Source organism: Dromaius novaehollandiae, chromosome 3, assembly GCF_036370855.1.
Source record: "Dromaius novaehollandiae isolate bDroNov1 chromosome 3, bDroNov1.hap1, whole genome shotgun sequence".
NCBI lineage: Eukaryota > Metazoa > Chordata > Aves > Casuariiformes > Dromaiidae > Dromaius > Dromaius novaehollandiae.
In genome coordinates, this window is record NC_088100.1 from 98,471,222 (window position 1) to 98,496,519 (window position 25,298).

The following is a 25,298-nucleotide window of genomic DNA, read 5'->3' on the forward strand; positions in this document are numbered from 1 at the left end:
TTTTTTTTTAACCCTATGCAAAGCTGTAGCACTATTGTGATTGGCAATGGCACGGCCTGCAGAGAAACAGAAGCTTACTTCGCTGACTTAATTATGAAGAAATATTTTGCACCGTTGGATGTCGTTTACTGGTAAGATCACTTTGCTTTCTGTGATGTTCATCTCTTCACGTTTTAACTTAGCAGGTATTTTTAAATATAATTTTTGAAGTGGTTCTTTCTGTCGCCTCATCTTTTTCTGCTGAGTCACGCTGACTCATCCTTCTCACCAAGGGAAAATGGCTGTAGCTCTTTGGAGCAAGAAGGTAGTTCTCCGAGTCAGTAAGAGACACTCCCTGAAGTTCCTTTTCTTGAAGCTCCCTCTGTCGTCATTAACATTGTAACAGAGTCTGCCAGCCTAGCAGCTTAAACCCATGCCAAGGACTAGTGTTTGCACTGTGTGTTTAACTTCCTGATCAATGAGGTTTAAATGCAAACATTAATGCTCGCGTTGTCGATGGTATGGAATGTTTGCTAATCCTCTGGGTAGGAAGAGGTCTGTGAGTAAATATTTTGTTAACACCCAGCAGAAAGTTGTGAAGGTATTTATCCTGTTACAACTTCAAATTTTATCTGTTAGTTTGCTGAACTCAAACTTAACTATTCTGCTTTTGGTTTGAATGGCAGCTATCCTATATTGCTTTCTTTTCCATCATGCAGAAATGCTCTTAGTTTATTATTCACACTTAGGGTTTTTTTCCCCTTAACCTTTTTTGTGACTTAAATCTTGGATTACTCTTTGTGCTGAAGCAATATTTAATTTTTACTTTGTTAGCATACTGAAATGGCATTTCAGTATAATAAAATACATTGTCTAAATTTTTGAAAAAGACATCACCTATTTCGGTTCAAACTACTACTCCATTTAATGGAGCCTCTTCTCCATAGGTTAAAAAGTTATCTTACAGAAACGTTCAACAAATGTATTGTTCCTATGAAATGACACTATTATTTAATAGCACTGTTCTTTGCTTCTATAATGAGTATAAATTTGCAGCCAGATTGATGCTTCAATCTGCTTTGTATTTCAAGAGACATAGTAGGGGTTTTCAGATTTTTTTAATTGCAAAAGAAAGAGACCATTCAAGCTTCTGAAAAGTTATGTATGCTCTTTACTGAATTCAACCCCAAAACAGTGGATTTGTGTAGACAGTATAGAATGGTAAATACTTCACGCTGAGCTTTTTGGCAAATGGTAAATTTCACTGTTGTTCACCTCAAGCAGTTTAAAAATCCTTTATGGTAGCATAAACCCTTTGTTCCTTGTTTGAAGGAGCCACAGTCATTTGATTTGAATTGTTTTTCATCATGTGCTACAAAATGCAAGTAACTCTTTAGTTCATACAGCAAAATTTATTTATATAATACTTTGGGTGGTTTTCTTACTGTGGTTTCTTCTGTTTTTATATTTTTTTCCCTGTTTGTAGAGCAAGATTATAGAATTTGCAAAATTATTATCACTATTGATTTTGAGCTGATGGAGCTACTAAGTTCTTGGAACTGATAAAAACTGTTGTGAAATAGGAATTAGTACGAGGAAGAAGTCATACAAGTTGTGAAGTAGGTTGCTTTGTCTAGTAGTTCAGTGGGGTTTTGTTTTGTTTTGGGGGTTTTTTGGCTCATTTTTCCTTAAGATCGCTGGTGAATTTTAAATTTTTCCAAAATTTGTTTAGATGTTTGTAGGAAAAATATGTAAACATAATTGTTGATCCACAAGAATAATTACTGGAAATAAAAATTAGCATAATCAAAATAGTATTTACTCCCAGGATTTATTTATATTGTAGTGATGTTAATGGTTTCCTTGTGCTGTGCTCATAAATGATGAAAAGTTGGTCCCTACTTCAGAATCTGTGTGTAGAACACTGAGGTACTACATAGTAAAATAAAGAAGGATGGTTTTAAGTTTTTATTGCACTACATGTTATAGATGACATTTTTTGGTGCTGTACTCTGCAGATACTACCATTCAGGAGTATGTAGGTTTACAGATAAGCTGGACTTGCAGTCCTAATGTCTTTTGTCCTATTTCGACAGTCTTGACTGAATTTCTTTCTTGAAGACTGGGATTCCTGTGTTGCCCTTTCTGCTAAACTAGTTTTATATGCATCCCATTATCTAGTGTTTGTGTTTCACAGTCTTACCACTGAATCCTGCAAGGTAGCTACTCTGTCCCCATTCCAGCTCCAGAAAACTTCCTCCTTACCTTCTGCTACTAAGGAATAGAAGGAGATTAATGATCATTTCCCCCTCTATCCCCCAGTAATCCAATAAAAAGCCTGGAATTCATATCAGGCCTTTTAACACTTAAATCTGAGCTTAAAAACATAAGTGATCTTTCCTAATGTGGAGCAGCTTGTCTAGAATTATCAGTTGAACTCTAGGTCACAGCAGGCATATGTTGCAAGATCACTACTGCGCCTTTTGAGGGGGACCATGGAAGATGAAATGGAAGAATGAGCTCTGCCAGTCATCTCTAAAAATGTTTTGATGATTCAAGAATGCATGCTCTGTACGACTCACTACGCAGTTTCCACATATTAAGTCTCCCCGTGATTACTTTATTTTCTTGTGTGCATTTTCTCATGATAGAGAAAATGTGAGGGCTTTGTTTACCCATAGGTTGAATAAAGCTTTTTAGTCCGTTTGGTGGAAACCTGTAGTATCCTTTTGGATTGAGTGATCTATGTAAATTGTTGGTTTTCATTTAAAGTCTGTAAGAAACCAATTTAAGTAAATTGGAACAATTCATTCTTAAAGATCTGCTTCAGCAGGTTGCAGCACTAAGCAAATGGGTTTACAAATGAATTCAGTTGTTTGAACTGTTTAAAAAAAAAAGAAAGAAAGTACTTAAGTGCAACGGCATTCTATTACAGTTTAACACTACCGTTTTCCAAGCGTTCAGCCTTTCACATTGATGCACTGAACGGTGTGAAGGCAGAAATCCTTGCCCAGTGCAACTGAACTCAATTCATTGCTAAATGCAGATTTCAGAGAATAGCCAATCGTATTTGAGTTTATATGACTTTTTCTTGAAAGGACCCCAAATAAAGTCACCTGGCAGATGAGGCTAGATTGTTTTACAGGACTTTAAAAACAAAAGCCCAATCAATGTTTTAAGCTGTCCTTCAGAAGAGATGGCTGATAGGAGCTACAGACTTTAGCTTCTTTTGCAAATAAAGCCTGCAAGGTGATACTTCTTAAATTTATAGTTAAAAGTGGAGATAGGGAGCAGAAGTGATTTTTCATTAAAAAGAAAAAAAAAAAAGCCTATTCTTACTCTTTTACCTCCAGTCCATATACTTAAGCTGTGTCAGTTTTGACAGATTTTCAAAATAATTTTCTTCATGGAAGTGAGTTAAATTTGTCTCTTAAAAACATCATGATATTTTATTTGATATTTATTATCAATAAATCAATTATGAATTATCAGTCATTTATTTGATATTTATTATTTTATCATGGTATTTTATTTGATCATCACTTTGTGTTTTTCTAGTATCAATAAATGTGTAAAAGACAAGCTATTAAAATAAGTCAGCATTGACAATTACATACTAGGTATAGTTTTACTGAACTTTTGTGATGAGAAGACAAATTGGTGTAAACGATAGGAAATAAGGCATATGGCACAATTCTTTTTTCTTTTGTGGCTTTAAAAACTCTCTGGACTCAGTTTGACAGTTTTTGATTTAAAGCAAATATTTTTCAATATTTTTATAACCAACAGCCTTTCAGATACCTACATCCAACCTAAATAACTGCAGGACTTTTTGTATTATTTTAATGTAGTTTCCCTTGTAGAGCTATGTTTATTGACTTAGATTAGGACTGGACTAGAGCCCAGAGACAGTCATATCTGGTCATTAGGTTTTTTCTTACAAATCAGTTTTTGTTACAAGGTTCAATAAATATTCTTGATTATTTATGTTACTTCTATTGTGAGTTCATGCCAAAGATACAATGTATTATAACCAAAACAGATGTTCTGTTTTAGACAAGTGTATTTGTTTTAACAGGACCAGAAATGTAAATGAAACAATGGTGTGTCAGCATTAACATGGCAGATGATGAACTTTTAGGATTTCATTGGCCTTTTTGGATTAAATTAAAATCCTGAAAAAATTTGGGAATCTCATTCCATGTTTAGATCACTGCAACTGTTTGGGGTGTTTTTGGGGTGTTTTTGGGGTGTTTTTGGGGTGTTTTTGGGGTGTTTTTGGGGTGTTTTTGGGGTGTTTTTGGGGTGTTTTTGGGGTGTTTTTGGGTGTTTTTTTTGTTTTTTTTGTTTTTTGACTACTGTCAGTTCTAGGTTATCTTGGGACTGAATACTATCTGAATGATGGGTGAGCTATGCTAGAGTGGGACTACACAAACTACTTAATCATATTTAGAAAAATAAAATTGCAATTTTTTTCTGCCTGAATGTTTCCATTGTCACAATACAAACATTTTTGCTAGTCCAACTTTATTTAATTACTGGTTATATTAATCCAAACTTAGAATAAATTATTACAGCTCACACTGAAAAAATTTGATAGGTTTCGTGAACTGCTGATGATTTTCAACAAGCAGTAAAGTAAGAGTTGAAACAGGCAAGTGTATGGTTTTGGTTGTTTTCTGGGTGGCTTGGTGTTTGTTTTTGTTATGCTTGGTTTTAAACTTGATACAAAATCTTTTTGTCACCTTCAGCAAAATGTTTTCTGACTCTTGAGGTTTTATAAGCAATCTAATTGATAATTTACTGCTCTTTAAGTTCAAACACTTCTGTACTGTGACAAATCAGGGAAAATCTGTAATGTCTTGTGAAATTCTCATTGGGTTTTCTTTAATGTTTAAATTGTCTCCTTTAGAATACTTAGAAGTGTTCTGCTGAAGTAGAATAGCACCATTTAATACCTTTTGAAGTTGGAATTTGGTGGCAAGAAATTGATTTGGAAATGTTTGTTCTACAGGGTTTTTGGTCCATTTGTACTTTATAGGTGTCTGCACATGCTTTAAATATCCCTTTCAATTTTAATGTGTTTTATGTTGTTGAATATCTACATTATACTCTCTCAGATTTAACAAATGCCACTTTCAAGTTCTGTGCCTCTACATTTCTAATGTTACACTAGCTTAATTCCCATTACTTTTCTGCTTCATAGCACTCGCAGTTTGAAAGGGACCTAACATTCGGGTTCACATTATGATAATTAGGTTTCAAAGCAGTGTGGGGGGATTAAGATGTCTGAAGTCTAGTTGCCGAATGAAGTTCAGAACTACTTGTAAAACTTGTTTGAGTGGTTAACAGAAGTGGTTTTATTTATTCAGTGCTCATGCAGCATTAATCCGTATTTCATCAGGTACCCACAGTGCTGTAACTCTAGATATGACCTTGGGACTTAATTTACCCCATCTCAGTTTTCCTTATTAATGTGCCATGAAAGAGGTACATGAAAGATAGCCAACATCAAAGCACCTTTTCAAATAAAGTGGTTGATATGAATCCCCTGGTATTTAACACTGTCTGTCAAATGTTTCAGCTGGTTTGCATCCTTTTACAAGCTATTGCTTGCTGCATTAATGCAGTTGTTTCAAGTCTGTTGAGAGTCTGGGGGGGGGGTTGGGGGATAGGGAATGGGAAACTTTATTCCTATTTCATTTTGATTATATTTACTTTAAGTTGTTATTTTGGTCCATTAGGCAATATAACGATATCAATGACACGTTATCTGCATCAACGCATCTTAAGTCATAAGATGTCTAATACTGAATGTAGAAAATAATTTGCAAAATTTTTGCAAAAGGAATACATATTCCGCAGAAACAATGCACACGTGTCTGAACTGTGCACTGAAGAACCTTTGTTCTGCTTTCATTTCTTTCAAGCTCTAATGGAGTCATGAGAAGCTCTAAACAACAAAGAAACAATTTATTGAGCAATAGATTAAAATGTGTGTTGAAGAGGATATAATCAGTAAAAATATTTAAAACTATGTACTGCTTTCCAACCAAGCTGTCTTTTATCCCTTACAAGTAATTATCCATTGTGATTATCTATCAAAACTGAATAAAATCTCATGGTCAAGTACATTTCAAATGAACAATCATTTTGTGTATGTTTATATTTGAGACTGTCCTGTAAATTGGAACTTTACTTTGCATAGAGACTTTCTCCTCTTGCTACACTTGATTATTCATAAGTTTCGGTAGTAATTAGTCTGAATATGTTCAGCACAGTATGAACCGTAGCAAGTAGCAGCATTCAAAATGGTATCTGCAGTCTGTTCCTGTTACAACCACAAGCTGTTATCTAAGTTCAGCTGAATCCATCCTATGTTCAAAAGAGAAATTCAGAAGTCCTCTTAGATTCTGAAGCAGTCTAGGAAAGGAAAGATTTGATTTTTCCCCTAGCTATGTTGCTTATTATAAAGGTTTAGTGTAGGCAGTAGTACAATCTTGAACCATTTTCTGGGTTTTTTTTCAGAAGGAAATAACGGGAAAGCAATGAAGAAACACATAAATGGCACAGGTGAAACAGATGATAATTTCTGACTGGTATAGCATGAAAATGAAATTCTTGAAACAGACTTTAAAAGTAATACATTGAAGCTGTGAAATAGTCTTAATAACAATGAGGGAAATAGGAATAATTATGGAATAGCCTCTTATTTGAATTCCATTTCAGAGAAACAACTTTACTGTTGTTAAGATGAGAACACTGTCTATTTGGGAGTGTGTCAGTGTGGCTAAAGAGATTATGAATTCCTTTAAGTACAGAAAGGAGAAAGTTATATGTGGAGTCTAGACTTTAGCAATGTGAAACGCAGGCAGGGGGGAAGAAAGTAACTATTGAAAGAAATCTAAATCTAGAGGAGAAAGTCAATTTTTCCAGATCACTAGAACATGTCATTTGACTCAGGTTCAGGACAATCTATGGGAAAACAGTTTTGGTTTGTGTGGGGGAATTATTCACAAAACTTCCCTTCTTTGTTTTATCCTTTCAAGAGAAAATCATAGTAACTTTTTAAATCACTGCTTGATACTACTGTTATGTATTTATCGTGTGTAAATCTCACTAGACATTGTAAAGTTATTAAGCACAAGAATTGCTTCTATAAAATTAGGAAAAATTTTAGGCCAAAAAGCTGTTAAGCACATAACAGTATGTTCAAGGGCACCTCTGTTTACTCTTTAATTGGAAATGTACTGATCTCAAATCTAGTCTTGCAAATCAGATAGTCAGTGTGATAACTATAGTTCCCTGCCCCGAGTATATGTTTTTTCTCCTTTCTTTTTTTCTCAAAGAGGGACAAGTCATTGTCATATTCAGGATTGCAAAATAACTTCTACTTTCAATTTTATTTTATGTTCCCCACTGAGCAGTAATTTGTACACAGGGGTGCTATTGCCTTGTAGAAATCTTTGATATTTTCAGATAAATAAATAAAACATGCTGTTTTGTAGATAATGAGCTAGTAGGCATCTGCTATTGCTGTATAGCAGAAGTCAGGTGAAGAACGGGAAGCATATGAAAAACTGTTTGCAAACAGAAGAACCAGAAAAAGTTGAAAAGCTAAAAGGTAATTCAGAGAAGCCGTGCAAAGAAAGATATACAATGAACAGTGCTAGCACTTCTGCACTGAGTGTGCCCATTGGGCCTTTGGGAGCAGTTACAGAATATATGTATTGCACAGAGCACCTTCATAGTGCAAGACTATGCATTTCATTCCCAAAACTCGAGAGAAAAAAAACCTCAAGGGGGTACCTCAGAGGTTAAAAACAAGCTTTTTATTTCAAAATGAAGGTATTTAGGTTATTGTTATTTGATATGATTATATCCTTTGGATGTAACCTTTTTTGTGCTGTTTGGTCAACAACACACTGTTGTTTTCAGTTTCATTTTGAAGACTCCATGAAGAGCTCATACAGGAGAATCAACATAACATAAGGTGATACTGCAACATACTCATCTCTCCCAGAATCATTGTTCTCGTTACCTGTTCATTCAGTCTGACAATCTTCTTTCTCTGAAGGGTCACCAAACCACCCTTCCTTGCAATGGTTGCAATGAACTGATGTTCACTCACATGATTTCTGGAGTGTTGGTAGAGACATTGACGAATGAAACTTCTAGGTTGCTATCTGTGTCTGAAAGGTTGCATACAGGTCTCTGCATTGTGTATGCCAACTTTTCAGCAGGAAAAGGCATAGGACCCTTTTGTTAAGAGATGTATAGGGAGTGGCCAAGTTCTCCGAATGCTTTGACGAATGCAAGAAGCCTGAGAAATTTGGTACTTCGTAGAGGAAGCTGTGCAAAAGGAACCAAGGTACTCTCAGGGATTAAAGGGTAAGGCATTTCCATGGTACTTCCCTTAGACAGAGGCCCTCAAATATGGTATATGGGAGTTTTGTAGTGTGCAGGAGGAATGTCTTGCAAAAGGCCACATGCACCTCTAACTGTCTCCTGCTTACACCAGAGCTCTTTTGAGCTGCACATTTCTGTGCATTGTCTTTTCAATACAGCAGATTCTGTCAAGAGAACAGTTCCCCTGTCCTGTTCCTTTCCCTCCCCTACTTGTTTGTGGGAGTGAATGGATAGTGTACATGTCCAAGCTTAAAACTGGTGGGGACTTCAGTTGAAAAGTGCGACCTAATGATATATTGCTGCTTCTCACAGTGAGCATTCAAGCGGTATCTATAAATCCTTGCCCAATAATGCATATTTTTTGGCTGGAATGAGCTGAAAAATGTTTGTTTTGTGTTACTGCAGAGTATGTTTTAAAATGAGATCTATTCATCATAAGGCTTAGAAGGTAATGATCTGTTCAGCTACTGCGAACAGATGCAGAAAAGGAATCAAGGTTCTTATGCAGCCGGGATTGTGAAGGTTCAATTAAGTGAGCCCTGAATGTTCCAAGCTTGGTATTAATACTGGTCTCAAAGAAAACAGAAAAGCTTAGGCATTCAGGTAAACTTCTGCAGCACTATTTTAAGATACTCAAAAATTAGCATGTATGATTCATTGTCACTGTAGGTGGTTGTTTTTTTCTTTTTTTTTTTTTTTTTCCTCCTAACCACATGTTCATAGAATCTCTGAGGTTGGAAGGGACCTCTGGAGCTTGTCTAGTCCAACACCCTGCTCAAGCGGGATCAGCTAAAGCATGTTGCCGAGGACCATGTCCAGTTGGGTTTTGAATAACTCCAAGGATGGACACTCCACAACCTCTCTGGGCAATTTGTTCCAGTGTTCAGGAAGAATTGTTTTCTTATGTTCAAGTGGAATTTCCTGTGTTTTCAGTCTGTGCCCATTGCCTCTCTTCCCGTCACTGGGCACTGCTGAGAAGTGTCTGACCTTGTCCTCCTAATACTGTCCCATCAGGTATTTATACACATTGATAAGATCCCCCTGAGTCTTCTCTTCTCCAGGCTGAGCAGTCCCAGCTTTCTCAGCCTCTCCTCATATGAGAGATGCTCCAAGCCCTTGATAATCTTTGTGGAACTTTGCTGTACTTGCTCCAGTAAATCCATGTCTGTCTTACAGTGGGGAGCCCAGAACTGGACCCAGCACTCCAGGTATGGCCTCACCAGTGTTGAGTAGAGGAGATAACCTCCTTCTGTTGGCAACACTCTGCCTGATGCAATCCAGGATACCACTGGCTTTTTTTGCCACAAGGTTTCATTGCTGACTCATAGTCAACTTGATGTCTGCCAGGACCTCCAGGTCCTGCTCTGCAAAGCTGCTTTCCAGCTGGTTGGCCTTGCCCCCTTGGGGGCAAGGGGTTGTTCCTCCTCAGGTGCAGGACTTGGCACTTTGCTTTGAATTTCATGAGATTCCTCTCTGCCCATTTCTCCAGCCTGTTAAGTTTGCTCTGAAAGCAGTGCAACCATCTGGTGTATCCAATACTCCTCCCAGTTTCCTGTCATCTGTGAACTTGCTGAGGGTGCACTTGGTCCTATCATCCAGGTCATTAATGAAAATGTTAAACAGTATTGGACCCAGTATCAACCCCTGGGGGACACCACTAGTGAGTGGCCTCCAGCTGGACTTAGTGTCGTTGATCACAACTCTTTGAGCCTGGCAGTTCAGCCAGTTTTCTGTTCCCCTCACTCTCCACTTATGTAGACCTTACTTCATCAGCTTGTCTATGAGGATGGTATAGGAGACAGTGTCAAAAGCCTTCCTAAAGTTGAGATAAAACAACATCTACTGCTTTCACCTCATCCACCACTCAGTCTATCAGGTTGGTTAAGCACGTTTTCCTGTTTGTAAATCCATGCTGACTACTCTCAATCACCTTGTCCTTCATGTGTCTGGAAATATTGCACAGGATTAGGTGCTCCATCACCTTCCTTGGGGTTGAGGTAAGACTGCATGGCATGTAGTTCCCCAGATCCTACTTCTTGAAGATAGGAGTGACACTTGCTTTCTTGCAGTCCTCAGAAACCTCTCCTGATTGCCATGACCTTTCAAAGATAATAAAAAATGGCCTAGCAATGACACTGGCCAGCTCCGTCTGCACTTGTGGGTGCATCCTGTCAGGTCCCGTGGACTCTTGTATGTCCAGTTTTTCTAAATGGTGCCTAACCTGATCCTTCTCCACTGAGGGTAAGTCTTCCTTGCTCCAGACTTTCCCTCTGGTCCCAGCAGTCTGGGATTCCTGAAGGCCAGTCTTCCTGGTAAAGACTGAGGCGTGGAATACCTTGACCTTTTCTGTGTCTTTTGTCCCCGTAGCCCCTGCCCCATTTAGCAGTGAGCCCACATTTTCCCTAGCCTTCCTTTTGCTGCTTATGTACTTGTGGAAGCCTTTTTTGTTGTCTTCACAACCCTCAGCGGATGGACTCTGACTTTCCTAACCGCATGCACACTCAGTTTCTAAACTCCTCCTGAGTCACCTGCCCCTGCTTCCACCTCTTGTACTCTTCCTTTTTATGCTTGAGTTTAGTCAGGAAGTCAGTCATCTCCGCTTCTGTTTGCTAATGGAAATGAAATATGATCAGATTCAGATGTTACCTGCTCAAATGGAAGCTAAGAGCGGTTAGATAGTGACTAAACTGAATGATGGTGAATGTTTGCTTTTGATATATTTTTGATTTGCAGACCTTTGAAAACTTACTGGTGGCAGTGCAGAATTTTTGTATGGTGTTGCCATGCTGACAAAATCTTTAATACTTAAATGTGAATGTAAATTAAAAGTATTAAAATGTTAACTTATGATTTACCACAGTATTGTCTTTCCATCTAAAATAAGCGATACTTGTAGTATTTGAGCTATTATTGTATTATTTTCTTCATAGAGGCATTAAAAGTATGTGCTTGTGTGTATTTAAGTGATTTTGTTGTGAAATAGCTGTGACAATTGGTAATTTTTTCACCAGGAATGATGAGGAAAATTAATTTAGGCTCTTCGCCATGTAAAAAAGCAGGATTGCTTATGGAGCTCTGTCAGGAGTTAATTTAAGTAAAGGCATCCAAATATGCAGAGTGATTAATATTGATAGCATCCAGATTAAAATGATATAAATACATGATGTATCCTTTGATTTGTGAGGTACTAAGACTGAGTATTATTGCACAGTCTGACCTAGTTGTATATTTGGATAGTGTTTTGTCTTCAAGTAGACATTCTGTAGGAACGTAATGAAAAGGTAAGCATTTTTCCAGTTTTGTGAGATTGCCAGTAATATGTTTTTACTTAAGTTGAGATTCTGCCAAACTTCATACCTATTCATTTCTGAAACCACATTTGGTGTTCTGCATTTCAGCTCTTACTGGGCTGCCTTTATTGTTGTGAGATGTGGTATATAGATTTATTTATTTATTTGAATTTAAACTGCACTATTATAGTTGATGATGATAGCAGAAGCTTAGGTTAGGTGGTTAGATTATATTGGGTTCTCTAACACTGTACCTTACACACCTTAATCTCAGTGGCTTTTAACTAACAGATGTACCTTTGAGAGGAAACTCTTTGTCCTGAATCTCTATTAGGGAGTGTGCATGTGTGGGTTGCATGTGTTCTTAAAGAATAATAGGAAATGGCTAAAAAAAAAAAGTTCCTTTTCCCCTTGAAGTATCAATACTATTAAATTGTTTGGAAGAAATGAAAATTTTCAGGCAGATTCAAAGATTGGACAGAAGCCTCCAACTCTCCCTCTGAAAATCTGTTCAGGGTTGTTTTCAGTAGTAAACCTCAGGAAATTGACATTTGGACAGCTGCTAAAAAATTCTGTCAGTACCATGAGCCCAACTATTACAAACTTTGGATAAAAAAGAAAAATAACTTAAATTTTAGGGAAATTTGAAAATTTAACTTTAATTACTTCTATGTCTGATAGCTTGAGAATCTTCCAGGACTGAAAAGCAAATACTGTGTGTCTGTCAATACAGAGACGGCTCTTTTCCTCTGCAGTTACATAAAATTCTCATTTCTACTCCTGATTTCAAGCTACTGGCTTTTAGAGGCCGTTAACAGTGCAGATCTGAGTGCTACCCATGTTGCACCTTAAGTCAGACTAATTTTGTATGATGCTGAAACTGGGGCCTGTGGTTGTCTGGACTCTTGACTTTTCTTATCAAGAAAGTGTATGGCAGTCTTAAAAGCTTCATAAATGACATCGAAAGAAGCCACAGCAACAGGAGATGCTTCAGCATACTTCTGATGTTTTCAGGGCACGAGAGGCAGAGAATATAGACATGCTGTGTGTCTCAAAGGGTCTTTGAGTAGGTTATTTCAGCTTGAAAAGGGATTAGCTGTAACTGAAGGTGCCTATTGAGAATAATTCCTTCTTATAACTGGATTCTAGCAGTCTTGTCAATGATGAATAAGTGGAGGGAACGAAAAATGATCCATTTGTCATAGTGTGTGATATGGAGGTAAGAAACAGTATGTCTAGAAGTAGACATCAAAAAGCACAAGCTATGTGAAGCACCTTCTTTGGTACCAGGCCCTTTCAGCAGGAACAACTTGGAGAACAGAGAAGACAAAGAAGAATATAGCTGGAACAGCATTTAGTTTTGTTAGCTGTTGTGTCAAACTTGTTTTCCTTTGGCATAAATAAAGCTGCACCTTTAAAATGTGTAATTTTAAAAAGATTTATGCTGAAAGGAATGTCAGAGAAATGAAGCCTGGCAGAATCTTAAGAATCATACTAATGTTTTTTTTTACAACTTTGTTAATGCTTGGTGAAAGAGAAGCACATTTGGTACCTTTTGATAGCATAGAATTGAGAGAATGAACAAAATGTAAAGGAATATAGCCAATTCAAGCAGAGATGTTTTGGTAAATTACCTATTGCTTTTGTAGATTCCAACCTATTTATACTAACCTGTTTATTCAAGGATGTGTTTGTAGAAATATTTAACAAGCTTACCCCATTTGTATTGTGTTCCCTTCGCATGGTTGTATTATTATCATAAATCAGATTTATCAAATAATTTGACTTACATATAGCTTATCTATAAAAAAAATTCTGCAATTCAAGTGGTGCATTATGGAAACTATATAACTTTTGGTGTGCAGGGAATGGAAGACAGATATGCTGAGATCACAGGACAAAATACTGTAACTGGGGGAACAAACTAGTTGCTGTGGGCCCTTCAATATAACAACAAAAGATAAGGCAAGAATGAGTGTCTGGAAGTTAAATTCAAGTAGGCTTAAAGTAGAAATAAGGTATGTGCTTTTAAGAATCTGAGGAGGAATCAAGGAAAAACTGATTATTTGTCTCTTGATACCTTCAAAGCAAGACTGGATGTCTTTCTGGATGTATGGGATTTATAGGAAAATGTAGTGAATGGCTATTACATAGCCTGAACTGCATCAATTAGACAAGACAATCTAATGATCTCTCTCACCTTAAATCTTTGGAAAACGTAACATGCATGGACATACATCCTTTAGGAAAGATATTTGTGTGAAAGACTTCCATAGTTAGCTTCAGCAGTTTAAGGGATCTATCTTGCTATAAGTAAATGACATGATGATTCTCATTGATATAATTTGTGATGACCAGAGCATAACTGAACAGATATATTTTTTTGACAATTGGAGGGAGAATGGCAGAGAAAGAGGGTGATGAGATTTCTGTCCCCCTTCCCCCCTTTTTGGTTATAAGATTTGGTTTGGTGGCTTGCAATACAAGTTTAAATTTAATTGTGTCCTTCTAGAATTTTATGCATTATTTTCCTTTCCTTCAAACTCTCAAAAACTCCTGAAAGCAAACTTGTTATCAAGATAAAAATAGTGGTTTAATTTTACTCCTGTTTGTACCTGCAAGTAATATATGACAGTTTCTAATTATATTGAATTATTTCAAGTAACATCAAATCTATCAATGTTATTCAAACAGCTTAGCTGCCTTTGGAGCTTTCCAAATAAAAATCTTGGAGGAAAAAAATATGTTCATCTATATGCAATTATGGTTATTGCTAATATTAAATTGGCTCTTCATGTAAAACCTCTCTCTCAAACCTTATTAATTTTCTTATTTCATTAAACATCTTTGGCAGCTAAGGCAACATGCCTACTGCCTGTTCAGTTCTTTTATTGGAATGTACTAGAACTAACATTTGGATAAAACACAGTTTGACATTTGAACTTGACAAGAAATGTTTCAGGGAAACAATTTAGACATGCATCTTCACCGAATGATTCTCTTGTCAGCATTATGATGTTGTACTGTAAATACACTTTGGAAGTAGGCTTCAGTAAAATCAGTGATGCATTTATTACTTGTTCTTGGTCTATTTTTCCTCATAGTGTAATCGCAGCTCAAAGTTACTTTGTCATATTTATTATTAAAGTTATTTTCTAGAAGTTAGTTTGTCATTTTTAAGTAAATCAAACTGGATATTCCTGTATTACTTCTCAGTGCTTATCTCCCTACTGAAGGAGATGTTAAATCTACTCCTCTGCTGCAAAAGTTAATAGAAAGAGACATTGTCAATTTGAATGTTTTTAAATGAACTTTTATCATGATTTTAAAATTGTTATATAGTATCCTTCTAATATGTCCTGTTTCTTCAGTTTAATACAAACATGCTTTAAAAGGATAATACAAACATACTTTAAAAGGAATGGTTAACAAGGCTGTCCTTTTGTCTGCTATTCCTGTTTTCCTGCTCTGCTTATGAATATTTCCTTTTGTATGGGCCCATGCCGGTTCTGTCGGGACTGTGCTGTTGCTTTACCTGTCTGTCCACAATTGCTTGTTGCCTTCTTCTCAGTTGTAACTTTCTTTTTACTGAAACTGGCTAATGACCCTTTGGAGGTTCTGGAGAAGAACATCCATTGGAAAGGCAATGCTGCTGATAGTTACTAGCAGAGCAAATTAGGGGAAATTAGTTTTCCTTCGCTGTCTTTTGGTAAAGTGGTTACTGTAGGTTGACTCTTGATGCTAGCAAGAGTAAAGTTTTCTGATTGAGATGTGATTTTAAATAATGAGTTGTTTTATTGCTAACCAAAAAAGGTAATTGGTGACATCTCAAAAGATCCTCCTTAAATTTTAAGGTCTATACGGAATTTCTAGGTTTTTATGAATTAAAAATACAGATTAAATGCTGATTATGGAGGTTTGTGTAAATGTATTTTATTTAATATGCAACACAGAAATGCAGTGTTGTTTGCTTTTTGGTCTGCTTGAAACATTTGGGCATTATGAAAAAAGCTAACTTTTTGATACTATTAGATTGTGGTGAACTACAATTTATCATTAGTACAGTGAACGCCAGCGGACAAGCTTTACGTAGGTGTGGCTTCTTATTTTTTAAGCTTTATTTTTAAGCTTTTGTAAGTTGCCTTCTGCTGGATTTCATGAGAAAATGTAAGCTTGGAATTTCTTTGCTGTGCAACAGTTGGTAAAACTAAATTGCATAAATCGTACAGAGCCTGTAAAGGCGATGATTACAGTGAGCCCTTCTAAACCTCAGAGGAAGTTGAAATGCATTGTTCTGGTTCTCAGGGTTTGAGTAAACCCAAATCCAGTTTGAGATATCAGTAATTTTAAGTTTTATTTTTCCTCTTTGTGAATGGAATCCTGAACACACCTGCCTAAATATTTTTAGAAAATAACTTTCAAGTATGCATTTTAGAAATATTTGCATGACGACTTAGGATTATGTTCTCCTTTCTATAATTGTATAAATTAGTAGCAAAAAAGCTAATGAAAGGGAAGTGGTAATTAGACCCTTAGCATTTAAAATCTACAAGCATGCTTCCTTAATAGACTTTGGATCTGAGTTAGTTGAGCATTTATTTATGTTTAGGCTTGGAAGCCTATCCTTCCCGTGGGGCAGAATTATTGAATATTTGTGCCATATTCCTTTCCATCCAGCTATAATACCCCATCCCTGCAGTGGGTAAGAAATAGTCTGAGCCTCAAAACGCCCTCGCCAGTAAAAGCCCTGGAATGGTCCAGTGCAGCTCTTTGGTCACGTTGTTGCAAGTGGTGATGCCGGTGTGCAAATGTGCGCCATGTGCTCTTCTGGCTCGGGGCCCCAGTGACTCCAGCGGCAGCGGTTGTCCTGGGCTGTCTAACAGAGGGAGGCTGATGATGGGACTTGCGTGGCTCTGCCACCTTCCACGCTAGCCAGCAGAGCTGAGTAGGTGCCTGAGGGCAGAAGATGCTCTGCTGTATTAAAGGGCGTTGCGTAGTCTGCTCTGGCATATGTTCTCCGCAGTCCCCTGTAGGAGTTGTCTGCATCAGCCGGAATGCCGCTAGGCTCTCCACTGCAGTGCTGCAGTGGAGTCTCTAGCAGATACACTCTCGTTCTCATCTAGACAATTAAAATATGCTTCTGTGGTTGTAACACTGTGGTATCCATACCCCCAATCTCCAATCGTTTTTCTTTTATTTTATTTTAGTAACAGATGTTGGTTATAAACTGCAAGATACTTGTAACTTTTTAACATCAGACACTGAAATTAAATGGGCCTACTCTGCTACTGCATGAATCAACAGTGCAAAAATTGCCATTAATTTCATTTCTAAACAATTTCAATTTTTGTTTTTGCTTGTAGCATTTGAGGAAGCTAGGATTTTAAGCAAGTTTTCAATGCAGCTCTGTTTAAAAACAAATAGCACTGAGGACTTTTAAAATCTCAAAGCTAGTTTACCAGACTATATTTGGAAGCAAATATATAGTACTTTTCTGAAAGGTATGTCTAGTGTTAAATTTTTAAACTACCATTAAAAAAACTCTGAACCTTAGTTTTAATAGTATTGAAACCTCAGATCCCAGCTATGGTGAATCCAAGTGTTCTCATTAGTCTGCCCTGAGCAACCTGCAACCTTGCTTTGAGCAAGGGGATTGGACTAGACTATCTCTCGGGTTGCCTTCTGTGATTCGCTGCAATCCTGTAATTTCCAAAAGTTGAAAGAATTGTTCCAAGGTGCTAATTCTGCATTGTGTCTTTGCCTTGCAGAATCCAGACAGAAAAACCTAATGGTGTCGATGTGCATTGCCCACGTAACTGTAGCCTTGGCCAATATTTACAGGTGTAGGTTGTGGCTGACTGTTTTCACTTTCTTTATAACGTCCTCCAGAAGACTCTTCAGACAATTTCAGCCTATTTTTCTTTCTTGCTGCCCAGAGATGAATTGGCAGGGTTCTTTGAAAGAGTTTTCTCTCATTTTGAAGGAGTGTGTGTAGTGGGGAGAGAGAACAGAGGTTTGAAAGGAGAAAGGAGGACATTAATAGGGTTTATTTTAGGGCTTCAGGTTTGGGGGTGCTTCCTGGGCTGTTGCTGCCATTTTTTGCCTTCCAAGAAGAAACTGATTCTGAACTTCCTGTTGTGAACTGTCATCTATTAAGAGAAAATAGCTTAGTTGTTTTTGAAAGGGATGAACCGACCACTTTATTTTCATTACTGAGTTAGTTTAAAATCGCGTAACGTTACTTGTAATTGTGATCTACAATTACTCAAATGTTTCTAAGAAACTTTCTCCTTTTAAAATGGGTCTCAAAAAGAGGGCTATCATGATTAAAAACATGCATGTTCCAAGACTTTGTGGCTGCAGAATATTTGTTGGTGGACTTGCAAGTAGTTAGATGTAAAAATATGTGTTAATGAACCTTCACCCTATTTGAAGATATTCTACTGTTAGATTTGCAGGTGATTGAAAGTGGCACACTTACTGTGCCACACATCTGTGACTAGAGAATAACTTTGAAACTTGTGATGTAAAAAGTAGGACATAAAATAATGCACCTATGTTTGTATGATTCAGATGTAAAGATACCTCTTTAAAAATTAGAAAACCTTCCTCTCCTATGCTATCACATTTGGATTGGTAAAAAAAAAAATAAAAAAAAATAATAAAAAAAAATTTAAGTTGGGATTTTTTTTTCATTTTTAATGTAATTGCTCGTAAATGAAGCATAAGGAGATTTCAGTCCAGAAGAAGAATTTTTAAAGTGTTTGTAAATGGATGAAAAATATGTTTTAAATGAAGTGGTCTTTTAGCATATGTTTATGCTGAAATAGTCTAGTAATATTAGTTATTATGATAAGTCCCTAGTGTGGATCCATCACAACCTAGGGGAACAAATTATTCTTGTTTAAAACAAGGGGGGGGGGGGGAAAGTATACCACTGCCTAACTGAACTTTTATTTTACTAATTCCAAATTTTGTTTTTGCCTAGGTTTTTTTTTCCCCTACCCTTATGTTAGAATCTTACTAAAACAATTTGTGTTTTCTGTAAAAATGTGCAATTCATGAATCCATTTCAGGTTTGTGGGGATTTGGGGTTTTTTGTTTGTTTGATTTTCCCAATATATGCTTCTGTTTGTAACACAAAATTAGAAGATATCCACTGTTTTCAATGATAAAGGATAAACAGTAATCTATAAGGATAAAAAATAGCCAATGTTTAACTCCTTTTCATTTGGAAATATGTTCAATTCATATTAACATCTCTTACTGCACATGCCCAGCGGATGCATATGTACTGATATTACGTATCAGTAAAATAACAATATTTAAAAACATGACAATGAGGAGCACTAGAGAAGACATGAAAGAACCCTAGAGGCCTAAAAGGAGAAAAATGTATAATTTAATAAGGAAACACTAAATCTACTTATGTCGCTCTACAGACATTTGAGTAAGTCTTCTCATCTTGAAGTCCATGTCTGAGAAAAGTAATTCTAAGGAAGAATTAATTTTAATTTTAACTGTGAACATCTTGCTTTTGAAGGGATGTATTTTAAAATGCCTCTGTGATTACAGACACAAATTCTTTTATGCATCTTTGATCTTTTATAATATGCTTGCTAATGTAACACAAGCTTCGTTTGACTTGTTCTGACTTTTTTGTGAAAAATGTTACATTCTGAAAATCAGTCAGACTTTCAGGCCATAAACCTTCAGAGGTGGCCACTGTGTCCTTATCCTCCCCCCTCAAACTGCTCTTCCTTGGCTTTTTTCCTGTTTGCTGCTATAATCCTCTTTATACTATGATGCTGCCGTTCCTTTATAGGTGATTAATAGATTTTGCTGGGAGCACTAAACTGGTGCCTGATCATACAGGCCTTTTTCCAGTGAAAAAAAATTGGACAGAGTGGAACTCTTTCTTGATAAGTGGCAGCTTTGAATATTCATAAAGTACGGTAGAGGAAAGTATCAAAATTTTGAGAGATAATAGCTTATGATTTTTATAATAAGGTCTTCATAAAGCACCATTTACTTTATCTAACATTTGTCTCTAGTATTTTCAGTTAGAGAATAGACACAGCAGGCTTATCTTCTGTGAGCTGAAACAGATACCTTTTTAAAGTGAATTGCAAATCAAAGACAGGAATATCACTACTAGAAAAATGCAGTCACACCTTTTGTTATTATATAGTATCTCAAAGAAGCTTTCCAGTCGAGAATTACTTCAATTCCAGAATTCTAAATTTTTTCTGGGTTTCTCTATGTAGGAAACCTTGATACTTAAGGCTTCATCAAGCTGTACCAGGAAGTGCCTGTAGTTTAAAAATATTTAATACAAGATGGTTAGATACAGCCCAGATCATAACAGGGCTGAGGATGAAGGAGAGAGGAGCAGCAGTGGTGGAACTGTGTTTACCTCGCACTGTGTGGAGAGTCTGTCTTGCACTGGTTAACCCATGATAAAAGGTGTAGTTCACTCTAGTTTTTCCCACATATCTGTCTAAGGGAAGAGGGCCTGCTAAAGAGCTCAAGTATTAGGATCAGTGGTATTGTAAGAAGGGGGGAAAAACAGAGTAAAGCCTGAATCCAGGCAAAGCTACAGGCCAAAATTTTGTATGAATCAAGGCTATAGAAACTGCACCAAAATTCTGGTTGAACTCCTTCCAAAATGTTTAGAATGAGCATTAAAGGAAATGACAATTGCTGGAGGTGCAATTCTCTAAGAGGCATTTTGCTCCATATGTTGTGGTCTTGTCCAGTTATACTCCACTCTAGGGACAAAGTCTCCATGAGAATTAACATGATTTTAAACTCCAGCCTTTGTCTGGAATGATTAACTGCATTTTAGCCACTGCAGTCGCTGCATCTTTGTTGCCCATTTTCCAAATAAAAATGATTCCAGAGGGCAAATGGAGCTACTGAATAGCATGTTCTTGTAGCCTTTCTAGGTAATTTAATACAAACTATTAGTATACAGCACTTCTTAACACTTCTGGGAAGTGTTAAAATTAACTGGTTGAGAGGTCCATTTCATATTCACTGGAGAAGCCCACAGACTCTCCTTAATGAATCATCTGCATCTTAAATGTCTTGTGTGCCACAGTAGGGTAGTGTTGTAGATAGGATAAGGCTTACAACAGGGAAATGTTGCAGTTTGAGAAATTAGGCAGGCTTTTTGGCACATATCCCTTTTCAGGTCTGAAACAGAAACTCGGGATTTCAAACTAAACAGAAGCTGAGAACAATTGCTCAGAGTTTGGCTAGGTATGTATCAATTAGGTTATCTCTGAAAGAGAAGGTAAGTGGTACCTGTGGAGGATAGTGGAAGTTAGCAGGGGAAGGGAAGAAGGGACAAATAAATTATAGGCAGTAGAACATGGAGAAGTAGAAGGAAAATTAATATATCAAATAAACCCCCAATATCTCGGTGACAACACCAAGTACAGACAGTACTAGCAAACTCGAGCTATTCCTTTATTGGCAGAAATGTTTTAAAAACAAAACAAAATGAAAAACAGTATTTTTAATTATTATTTGTTCCAAAAAACTCCATTCTTGTTATTTTATAATGCTCCACCTTGAATAATTATGCACAAAAATGTAATTTAAGAGTTCTAGAATTTGCACCGCTTGCTGGTATGATTTTTAAAGGGAGTCTGGGTTGGTCTTGTCTTCCTTAAGATCCTGCTTGGCTGGAGATGGACTGCATGAAACACCTGCTTTCCCCTTGTGCTGCCACTGCTGCTGGGGTTTCCGCTTGGCCAAGCAGAGAACGAGCTGCAGGCAGGATGCTGTTAGTGATGGCCCTCTGCTCTGAGCTTGCTGCTTCCTTTAGTCCGTTGGCTTTCAGGGATTGTTTGCTTGACCAAGCTCTTGAGGATTAAGAGGGGCGGGGGCTAACATTAATGGTTGGACTCTTCAGTTTGGAAGAGTTTTGTTAGGCTTTTGTGGGGAATGACAGAATCTTTTTTTTGTTTGTTTGGTTTTTTTGAACATGCCATGTTTTTGATGTGTCCATCTAGGCAATTTCATTTAAAGAGTGTCTATGAATACATCAAACCTGAGCATTTAACACTACCTAGTGCTTTTCTTTTTTGAAGCTGTGACTGCAAAAGTTGTTTTTCCTGTAGTAGGTAAAATAGGCCAGGTAAAATCTCGTCAGTATTCAGCCACATATATATTTTGTTTTTTAAATGTTTTTTTTTTTTTGCCCCCTGGAAGTTATTGGGACAATTAGTTGTGTGCAAAGAGTGAATGTTGTCAGGAGTGGTCTTGAAGTTATAAAATATGTTAATAAAGAGTATACCAGTCTTCATGACTGTTTTTATTTTTAGAAATGGACTTTCAGGTTTTTATTTCCTATGTCATTCCTGAAGCCTTTTTTACTGTCTGTCTTTGGTTCTAAGTCTGAACTGCTGAGCCTTTAATGTTAATTGGCTATAGATATGTGACTTTTTAACAGTGTTGATACATGTATTCCTAATTGAATGTGTGTAATTATCATTAACTCTGCTTAGAATTATTTTAATGCTATGATGTTTTTAGTGACATTTTTAAAATTAGATTTAGGAAGACCATGATCTTTCTATTTTTCTATTTATTTATTTATTATTTGTACTCGTCCTCTCAAGTTGAGGAAATATTGTATTCTGTAACTCTTATCCCAGTTGCTGTGGTTCCTTTCCAAGGCATTGCTACAATGGGGGAGAGAGCAGTATTTAAATTCCATCTCTAAGTTCCTACTGTATTACAATGTTTAAAGTAAAAATAAATGACTTGCTGCTTTTTTGTTGGATGATTAACTTGGAAATAGATTTTGGACATGAAGTTCAGATTTTAAAGCTCTTTGCAAGAGCAGAAAGCAGCTTCAACTCAAACCAGTTTATGAGCAATGACAGGACCTGTTTTCTGAAACTGTCAATAAAAATGGTGGGGGCAGTCACAGGTAACTGTCTCCTTCAGTCTTGAGACATGCCATGCTAGGTCTTTCACTTTTCACTATAGAGGCGGGACATGTATTTCTTCTGGGGATGAATCTGCAGCACCAGTTTTGTTCTGATAACAGCATCTGGCACTAGATTGATTTAACAGACTATGAGGTTTGCTCTTTTCAGATATGCACTTGTACGGCAGCTTCTGTACTGCTCTGACATGGCCACACGCTACTGTTGTTTTTTCTGCCTCCTAGCACCACGTGTGAAGCTAAAGCTCTTTGACACCTGCCATTTGGACCTTTTTCTTACTAAAAAATGTCATCGTTTTCAGACAAGATGAAGACAGATATCTGATCATTCTTCCCTTTGCAGGGATGTGCTGATGGCATGGTTCATAGACAAATGAATAAAGGATTATGGGCCGTAACTGTACAGTTAGTTAGATTAGTACAGTAAGTAGTTTTTGCTTCATTTAGGGGTTAATAGAGTTATATCTAATGGAGATGAAATTAAATCATAATGACTTTTTGTTATATCTTGCAGTATTTCTCAAACCTATTTCATTCTGCTGGTAAAATGTAGTATACAGTTGTCTTATTGCTTTAGTGTCAGACAGGAAATTTCATATCACGTCTCTGGGGAAGGGAATGGTGGTGGTAGAAGAATTAAAATCAGAAAATTTTGAACTCTTCTGGTTCTGTAGTGAGTGGAATATTTTATCCGGAATACTTTTTCTGCATTCATCCAGATCAGAAAGCTAACAGAACTGGGCTACATTTTCCAAAGAAGTAACTTTTTTTTAAAGGAAAAGCTTTTACATCACATGCCACAGTTTGGTGTGTGTGTGTGTGTGTGTCCATCCATATTGTTGAAACCTGTTTTGCATTCACAAAGAGGCAATCAGGTTGCGTGGCTCAGAGTGTAATTGTTCTTATACTTGAAATATCCTTTTATTATGTTTGAGTTCTTGCAAGATACTCTTAAGGATGTAAAATCAACACACTGTCCTCTCTCATACTGCAGAGAAGTGAAGGTCTAAAATGTTGGGTTTTATGTTTATGCTAATATTTCCCAGCTTGCACGGAAGTGGGTAGTACTTGAAGATAATTACTTTAGTAATTGCATTTTTGGATATATTTTCTAATTTTCCAGTCTCTTATGCATTTCATTTGTTCTCTGAGATTTGGCTGCAGGTCTTTGTAGTTAAACTGGCTTTGACTTTCTTGTATCCCTTTTAATTTCTTACAAAGTCGAGACATTGGGGCATTCTTTCGTTTTCTCTGATGTTGAAAGACTATAATTTGGTGTTTTAAAATGTTAAACAAATGCAACATTATTTTTTGCATATTGATCTTCATCTTAAAGTGTGTACCTCAATTCTGTAGTGAAGTTTAGTTCTGTATAAGCATACTGGAAAAAGGGGGAAAACAAAATAACATTAAGTCTAAGAAGGATATTTAAGATATATGCCACTTTTAATGACTTGAACTGAGGATGCAAACTGTGATTACATTTTTTGCTGAACGCTGATATAAACAGACCTCCTTCTATTCTATTCAGTAGATTTGAAAAATAGTTTTCTTGGTAGACAGCTTCTATCAGCTTGTCTGGTGCTAAATGTTTGTGTGTGAACAGGAGAGAAATGCATGTAACAACACATTTGTTTTGTTAACTTTATGTTTTATCTGAAGAGGAATCTGCAAGAACCTGCCTTTCTCTGATGTACCATTGAAAACCCATATCTAAAATTAAACTTCTGATTTCTTTATTTGAAGAACATGTTTTGAATATCTATTCCAATTTAATATTGTTCAGATGTTTTAATGGTTACTACAAAGTTCCCCACTGCAACACACACAAATGAATGGTCACAAGAGAACAATTCTTACTCGAATATTAAGTGCTTAAGTGGTGAAAAGACACTTGAGCACAAACCCTAGGCCTACAAGGTTGGGCATATCATATGAAGGTCATGTGTCTGCAGTCACTAGAGTCAGAAAGAGTGGTGCATGAATTATTACAGCCTCTGCGAATTAATGGAGGGCACACTGACTTGGGGAGATGACATAGTACAAGATAACCAAGCAGACAAGATCAAATGGGTCGGAAGAACAGAGACAGTGGGAAATATAAACAATAGATCTCCAATTGTGTAAGTTCGTTCTTTCCCTGCCTGAAGGTGACTAAACCCTTGACTAGTTTGCCGTAATGTATTGAAATAAATAGTGAAATTGGTCCCAGGTTAAGCTTACCTTAATGCAGTGATGGTTGCCTTGAAATTCTGACATTTCAGAAGCTGCTCTATAAGCTGCTCATTGTACCTGCTGTGGGACCAGCAAGCTGTCTCAGAAGCAGGATTTCCGACTGAAAGAGGTAGTGTTGTGCTGTATTCTAACTTGCTGCATTACAGGGATCCTGGTTTGAAACGGCTGAGAAAATAAGTTTTATTTTAAAAAGGAGATTATGAATTGGTCAGGAAGAGATTTCTTTGCTGTTCTTTGCATCTTCTAGTAAATATTGCAAAATACTAAGCCGGTTAATTCACATGTGGATAGAAATGTTTACAGGCTTTTTTTGTTGTTAATTCAAAACACTCATTGTGAGCAGAATTTCACATAATACTTTCTAAGGAAACTTACAGAACGCAGTTGAGCAGCAAATGAGGGGACTGCATTATTGCTTATAA

The 25,298-nt window shown here is 36.7% G+C and overlaps 1 protein-coding gene across 5 annotated transcripts in view; it reads left to right on the top strand.

The window, feature by feature from the left end:
• The window catches only part of SRBD1 (S1 RNA binding domain 1), a 142,764-nt gene that overhangs the window by 40,476 nt on the left and 76,990 nt on the right, over positions 1-25,298 (top strand). For all 5 annotated transcript variants that reach the window (XM_026121185.2, XM_026121184.2, XM_026121186.2 and 2 more), the window contains one exon: positions 24-131. In XM_026121185.2, coding sequence (XP_025976970.2) covers positions 24-131 — 108 coding nt within the window. The remainder of the gene's footprint in view (positions 1-23; positions 132-25,298) is intronic.